At 37.2% G+C, this 7,912-nt stretch overlaps 1 protein-coding gene across 1 annotated transcript; it reads right to left on the reverse strand.

Annotated features, from left to right (window-relative positions):
* Window positions 1-579: 579 nt before the first annotated feature.
* Window positions 580-7,520, reverse strand: LOC143747126 (uncharacterized). Its single transcript, XM_077239660.1, has 2 exons — window positions 7,172-7,520; window positions 580-1,973 (listed from the first exon to the last, which is right to left on the reverse strand). Exons 1-2 carry the CDS (start codon window positions 7,254-7,256, stop codon window positions 598-600), a joined length of 1,461 nt encoding a protein of 486 aa, XP_077095775.1. The 5' UTR covers window positions 7,257-7,520; the 3' UTR covers window positions 580-597.
* Window positions 7,521-7,912: the final 392 nt, after the last annotated feature.

Raw genomic sequence — 7,912 nt, forward strand, 5'->3', positions numbered from 1 at the left:
GCTCCTCACACATATTCATATAAAAACATCCTATTTAGGCCCTAATTTTAAGATTTATGCATTTCAATTGAACATCCATCCATTAAGATTACACAGTTTTAAACTTAAGCTTAAGCTTAATGTGATGCATATTTGTCAGTCATACATGAACGAACGAAACAGGTACAATGTCAGTAATGATACTAATAAACTAAATGTGCTTTAAATACACAGTAACCAAGTTTATATCCATCATCAATAAATCCACTTTTTCAATATCAAAAATTTTAACTAATTGAATATTGCTCGTTTCACAGCTAGTTTTAAACATGTTCATACTTTTTCACTAAATACATTTAACTGTTTTCACAAACAGATTTATGCTGATTCTAAGCAATTTGAATACTAGTAGTAAATAAATCAATGCCATTTATTATATTATTTATATATGAATGACAAATATGAATCACATTAAGCTTCATACGGTATGTAAAATCAAAATGGATGTAAATTTTATATGAAATTCAAATATCTTGTAGAAAATAGTAGCATTTTCATATTATGAACCAATAATCTGCTTACTTTATTACTTCCCCCTAATTTCTAATTTCATACCGTTTACACCATTTCCATTTCTTTGCCTAGTGAGCAGAGTATTTTGCTATGAGTCCGTAGATTTCTGGATGAGCTGAAACTCTTCCCACATGAAAGGCAGTGGTACGGCTTCTCTCGCTCAAGTGTTTCCAGGGATTTTGAGCACATGTAGGCTTGTTCTTCTTTGTGATTTCTTTGGTGGATTTTCAATTCGCGAGCTCTAGTGAAAGCTTCTCCACACTCGGAGCACTCATGAGCGTTTGCACCGTCATGGGTCTCCTGGCGCTTCTCATTCGCATTCATCTTCGGGGGTTTTCTATGGACTGATGGCGATTTAAAGCACAGATGAGATTTGAGACTGACCTCCTGTATGAAACTCTTTCCGCACTGATCACACGTGTATGGCCGCTCTCCAGTGTGAATTCGCATGTGCACATTAAAGCTTTCTTTACGTTTAAAACCTCTCCCGCAGTGCTGGCACGTGAAAGGCTTCTCTCCGGTGTGAACTACCATGTGAATCTTCAGGTGCGATTTCTGCGAAAAACATTTTCCACACTGAAGGCACGGGAAAGGTTTCTCCTGAGTGTGAACTCGCATGTGCAAATTGAAGCTCCCTTTACATTTGAAGGTGTTTCCACACTGAAGGCACGTGAAAGGCTTCTCTCGCGTGTGAACTCTCATGTGAATCCTCAGGTTACCTTTCTGGGTGCAAGCCTTTCCACACTGAAGGCACGTGAAGGGCTTCTCTCCGGTGTGAATTCGTATGTGATTCCTAAGGATTTTCCTCTCTGTAAAACTCACTCCACACTGCTGACATTGGAAAGGCTTCACTCCGGTGTGAATTCGCATGTGCATGTTTAGGTTTCCTTTGCTTGCGAAGCTCCTTCCACACTGATGGCACGCGAAAGGCTTCTCTCCGGTGTGAATTCTCATGTGAGTTTTCAGGTTTACTTTCTGTGTGAAACTCTTTCCACACTGACGACACGTGAATGGCTTTTCTCCAGTGTGAATTCGTATGTGATTTTGAAGGATTCTTTTCTCTCTGAAACTCTTTCCGCACTGAGGGCATGTGAACGGCTTCACTCCGGTGTGAATTCTCATGTGCATATGAAGCCTTTCTTTACGGGTGAAACTTTTCCTACACTGAACGCACGTGAAAGGTTTCTCTCCAGTGTGAACTCTTAAGTGCCTCGTCAGGAATCTTTTTTGAGTGAAAACCCTTCCACACTCTGAACAGGTGAAAGACCTTTTGGCTTTTCGTTTGGCCTTTTCTTGGTTCAAATCTGTGTCAGTCTGTAAGCAACTAAAAGATGAGTCTTCAGTATTGAAATTCTGATTGTAATGGTGTTTGTCGTCAAGGTCATTCAGTTCTTCATTTTCTTCTTTCACTTCCACTAAACCTAAAGTGAGAACAAACTAAAGGTCAAAATTCATTCCAAGATAGGGACAGGTTATATTTCAAGGCCCTGATCTACTCAGGATAAAGTTCTGTTCTATTCTCCGCTAAGTTGTTGGAAAAACCTTGCAGTGTTATACTGTTAGCAAGCATCCTGAAGTCGCCAATGCTGCTAAAAGCGATGTTTAGATGAATATGTAAATATGTCCCAGCTCGGCAATTCAGCTATCCTGTCGAGTCAGGTCATGTTTATTTAGCAATTTATACCAGAGGTCTTTAGGATCGCTTGTAAAATCACAGGTTAGAAATAAACTTTGCAGGACAGTGGGTCTTCCAGGAGCAGGGTTGAAGACGTCTGCTTTATTTATACAATCAGTGTCGCTTTCAATTCGAATTAATACTTAAATTTCTACTAAAGCAGCAGTAGTTCATCTTTTTACTCGCAGACATTTGCTCTGGCTGGGAAACACCTTTGAACTACCATTGGTCCGTGGCAATGACTCTAGGCAGGTGTGGTCTGAGGCTACACCGCCTTTAAAGTGGAAATCTTCTGTTTAGAGATACACCGATCGACCGGCTAGGCCCGGACCAGTGACTGGCAGATCAGCCTCACGTCTCTCTGATTCAGACCCGTCTGTTTTGTTGCCAGCGGCACAGGCAATAACGTCAGCTGCGCGTTCTCGCTCTCTTCTCCATGACCGCGAAGTGACACAGACCCGCCTCCTTTCACTCACTCATCTCATTTGCTCCTGTTAAATAGAGCTTGTGATGTGCAAAATTTTACTCATTCCTGCAGGTTTCGCACAATGATCTATACAAGTGGCGCTTTCATAAACCACCTTTCAAACAGCTCGTAAGTACCAAGTACCAGAAATTGTGTTCTTTTTCATAGCTCATTGCGCTAAAACGGACAAATAAATTTAAAAAAATGATATTTTCACATAATTGTGCATAGATTTGGTAATTGCGACTGCTTGAGACTGATAGGCGGCGTGTGCGCAACACAAGCACCATTTAACCGGAGCAAATGAGGCGAGTGAGTGAGAGGAGGCGGGTATGTGTCGATTCTAGGGCTGCAGCTATCGATTCTTTTTGTAATCGATTAATCTAGCACTTAATCGATCGATTAATCGATTAATCGGATATTTTTTGAGTGTGTTTTATTAACAGAATAGTAATATTAAACTTGTGTCTATTTCAGTTAAAGCTGTTATAAGTTATATACTATAAGTTATATAGTATGCAAGTTATAAAGCTATCTCATATGTGAATTTTCCTTTAAGATGTTATAATATAACCACTCTAAGCATCTAAGCATATTTGTGTATTCTGGTAGTTTAACACTGAAGAAGAGCTGTAACGTGACTTGTTGTTGAACACGCAGTAAAAGCTGACGCACTTTTTGTTCCGTGCGTTTTAACTGAAAAATGAGTACTCCCAATCTTTATTAAAAACCAACAGGCTGGGGACTTTAATTTTTTTGTTGTTGTCTGTATTTGGCAGACGTGAAATACAAACAAGGTCTCGCAAAGACTGCAATACAATATTTGTTCCTCCATCACGTCCCGGTGTGTACAGTGAATGCATGCTGAAATTATTGTTGCGTGGCTACATAAAAGTTTAAGCATATGTGATGCATTGCTGCAATTGGTCTGACTGGTGTGTGTGTGTGTGTGTGTGTGTGTGTGTGTGTGTGTGTGTGTGTGTGTGTGTGTGTGTGTGTGTGTGTGTGTGAAGGGGTTCTTTTTTTAGGCTATACTCTTGCAATTGAACGTAATAGTTACGTTTACTAAAAAATGTCATCAAAGCTAAAAATCATATCTAGTCAAACCGCATCACGACATCGCTACAAATACAGTATGGGATTAAAATCAGCGAACATCAATAGGCTTAGACTACGTTACCTTGTTTCAGCGAGTTAAGTGAATTAAGTGTGTAATGATCCCACACTTTAGAGAATTTCTGCCGTTTATTTACATATTTATTCTCCGCCATCGCGCCAACTAAATTCAAAATATATGCTTCCTGAACAGGTCCGTGTGAATAAACGGTCCGTGTGAAACAATCAAATCCCTCCGCCGCGCGTATAGTGCGTATTTAGGAATTTAACGAGGCTTCGAGGCAGAGTTTTTGCTTCGAGGAATTTTTGTAATCGAGTAACTCGAGTAACTCGAGGAATCGTTTCAGCCCTAGTCAATTCGCCATCAGAGAGAAGAGACCGAGAACACGCAGCCAGCTGGTAAATCGTTCACTATTGTTCAGAAACGCACATATCGTTTCTGCAGTATTGATAGTCCTCAGATGCCAAGGCCCTAATTTATAGCAAAATATCTGGCATTAATTTGATCTCATGATGTTATTACTCCACCACCTGCGTGACATCATTAACCAGCGTGGTTGAACGACAAATTTAGGCACAGGCTCGTGGGTGTGTGCGTCCACATACCCCCATCGGCCTGTGAGGGGCGATGGGGGTATGTGGCGAACAGGACGGCCGAGGGACGTGAGAGATCTCACGGAGGAGCGGAAGCATAAAGGAGGAGCGACAACGTTAGTGGTGTTTTGAAACTTTTAACGTAAAGTTTATTTTGATTGTTCGCCGGTTCCCGCCTCCTTCTTCCCTGAACATTGCTACAGTGTCAATACTCAACAAGAAGTGAGAACACCCAACATCGCTTAGAGCAGCTTTAACATTATTTCCATTATTGTATATTTTTTGCCATATTTTTGCTGTTATTCATCTTGATTTCATTTGATTCAATGAGTCACTATCACTAACACTATGAGTCATTATCATTGAATTGAATTTTGTAATGTTAAATGGTCAAATCATGAATAATGTAAGACATTTATTAAAGCTTTAGTATAGCTTCTGGTGTGTTAAGGTCAGTTCTGTCCTTCCAGATGCCTCTGTCTAATAAAGAGAGGCCGAGACGGTTCAGAGCCAGGATAAACGCAGATGCAGAAGTAAGGTATTATAGTGATGACTCAGAGGAATGATAATGTCTCCGTAACAAGCAAACATGAAATATGAATCGAAAGCCTTAATGTTTTAGCTGTATAATGTTGGACTATACCATTGGCCATTGTTTATGAAGCGTTATAATTTTACAGATTTATTGTAATATTTTGAAAAGATGATTGTAATGAAATGTGTGTGATTACAACCTGCATCTAATACTCATTATTATATTGTGTGTAGCTATTAAAAATCAAGGCCTGTTCCAAAAAGCCTGTACAGCATTGTGGGTGTCAGAACAAAAATGTCTGAAGTTCATATGGAAATGTCCAAAAGTTCCAATCTTCCCTTCATAAACAGTGCTGTGAATTCATCTGATTAAATACTTTTAGTTACACAAATGGTTACGTGAATCCTTAGTATTACAAAGTATAATTTCTAATGTAGGTAATGTCATTACCAAATCAAATGTAGGTACAAAATGTATGAAATATGCTAAGTATTAAATGTTTTATTACAAAATTAATGAAAAGCTGTTGCATTTAAGTGTTGGCAGAATTAATCAATTCACATACAAAAATATTGATTAAAACTTTTAAATCATTAAAAATGTGTGAGTGTCTCTTTGTTTCAAGTTTGAGTGTTGGAAAGAAAAATGATACTGAGGATGGTTTTTATGGTAATCCTGAAAAATATTGCAGATTGTCCTTCCGTGTAACAGTATGAGATTCCAAAATTAATTTAACCACACAGGAAATTAATTTAACCCATATCTGTGTGTTAGATTATACTGTTCTGTTGTTTTTTTGTTTTGTTTTTGAGTTAGGGATAAAACAAGTCTTATTTACTTTATTGGAAACCATTTTTAAACATTTTCCAGCTTTTTATTTGGTTCTGAATTTTGAATTATCAGCAGCCAAAAATGAGCCCACGTCTATATGAAATCCCAAATTGATTATATTAATTGTAGTTTTCCGAGCACTAATTGTTTGTTGAGCTCCAATTATGGATATCAGTACATTTGTATATGCCAACAATGGTAGAAATGTAATTAATTTAGAAATTCATTACGTTACCCTGGAATGACATTTTCATGGGGAAAAAGATCTGATTCACCAAAAAAATGGTTAATTACATTCTTGAAATGTGTACACATCATTGCATTACATACACACAACTCTAATAAGTATAGAAAGTCCTAAAATTTGAGTTTTTTACCCGTTTTTTTTTTTTTTTCACACGTCATTCACCCAAATACGAGTTTCCTAGTTACCTAGGTTACCTAGTTTCCTAGCCATGTAAAGTCGTATTTACTTTTGGGATAAAATTCATTTAAATTTTTATAATTTTTATACCCGAGTTCCCGAGTTAGACAGAGGGGAGAACGATTGCTGCTATGACTGGTATTTTTTATAATTTGTTTTTCCACTTGTTCATCATCTTGTCAGTAAAGTAATGCACATTTAAAATGGCAAACAAAAAACCTGGTGTCCTTCTTGATTCCTGTTCTTTACGACAACAAAGCACTTGAATGCGACAAGCTCATAATCACGACTTCAGAAGTGGGAAGTAGGAAAGTTCCTAAAGCAACTGAGCGGTATTAAGGGGTCAGGGATGGACAACAGTCTAAATACAGGCTTAATACAGGGCTTGACATTAACGCTTGTCCGGGACAAGTGGATTTTTTGAAGGGACAAGTAAATCTCATAACATTATTTAATGCAATTGTAATTTTTCAGTGTAAGTGATTTAATTTGATCAGCACTAGCTAGGGTTATTATTCTAAATTTAATTTATTGATCAAATTTAGGAACTTAAAATTAAAGATGAATACATACATTTAATAAGATTGGGGGGGGGGGGGAGCGGCCTTTAAAGGTGCAGATATTTCAATATGCAGATTTAAATATATCAAAGCTGATTGAACACGAATGAGAATATTGCTTCAGAATAATTTATATTTACACACACACAAACAATTCCAGACAATAAACTTTTTTAGAGCTGTAACGTTAATTACATGCAGGTATTTTTTTATACAAATACAATGCGCACACACACACAAAACATACAGAATAAGTGCATTGTATCAAATTATCCATTTAAATGTTAATATAAAGTGGGACCTGATACCATATGATTACTTAAATGTGTATGTATAAATACAGACAACTTTGTTACCTTATTGTCCATAGCAGTTATTAATGAATAAATGAATGAATAAATAAAGAATGGACACCAACCTATTTGTTCCTCAGTATCTTCATCTTTCACTCTGCATGGCTCAGGATAAGTCATGTCTTCCCTCTCCTCTTTAATAAACTCCATCGTTATAACAGTATGTCTGAACTGCACACTGATCTCCGTTGCTTCATGGAGTCACTCCTGCTCGCTTTCACACGCATCTTCTCCACATTATTATAATGATGAGCTTATACGCAATGAATCCCGACTCGCGCACTTCTTCAACGTAGTAAAAGTACTTATACCGAACTAGTTAAACTTTAAATTACACTCGTTAGACGGGGTAGATATGTGTTACGCTGTACAAACAACTTTGCAGCGTTTGTTGTGTTGTTCTTCTTCTTCTTTGGGTTTATTGGCGGGTGTTACCGAGTGTCTGTCGCCGTCTACTGGGCTGTAAGAATGATCTTGTAAATGATGATCTTGATCTTGTGATGCTGAATGTAAAAAAAAAAAAAATGTTTTTTATGTTTAGCCATTTTGCTATAAGGTGGTACACTATAACTTTTTTTTGTTCAAAATTTATAACATTTATAATAATTAGCGAGTACATCATGAATCAAACAGTTTAATTTATCAGTTTAATTTAGCTGTTTAGCTTTCTGTTTACCTATGCCTATGTTAACAAAAATGGTCTTTTGAGCTATTGTTTCACAATATTATATTAAATCACATTAATCAGTAATTATATTTTTTGTCAAGGTGTGTAATGGCACTGTGAATATATGTATGAAACATCA

Source organism: Siphateles boraxobius, unplaced genomic scaffold, assembly GCF_051911475.1.
Source record: "Siphateles boraxobius isolate OS27281-9 unplaced genomic scaffold, OSU_SipBor_1 1, whole genome shotgun sequence".
NCBI classification, from domain to species: domain Eukaryota; kingdom Metazoa; phylum Chordata; class Actinopteri; order Cypriniformes; family Leuciscidae; genus Siphateles; species Siphateles boraxobius.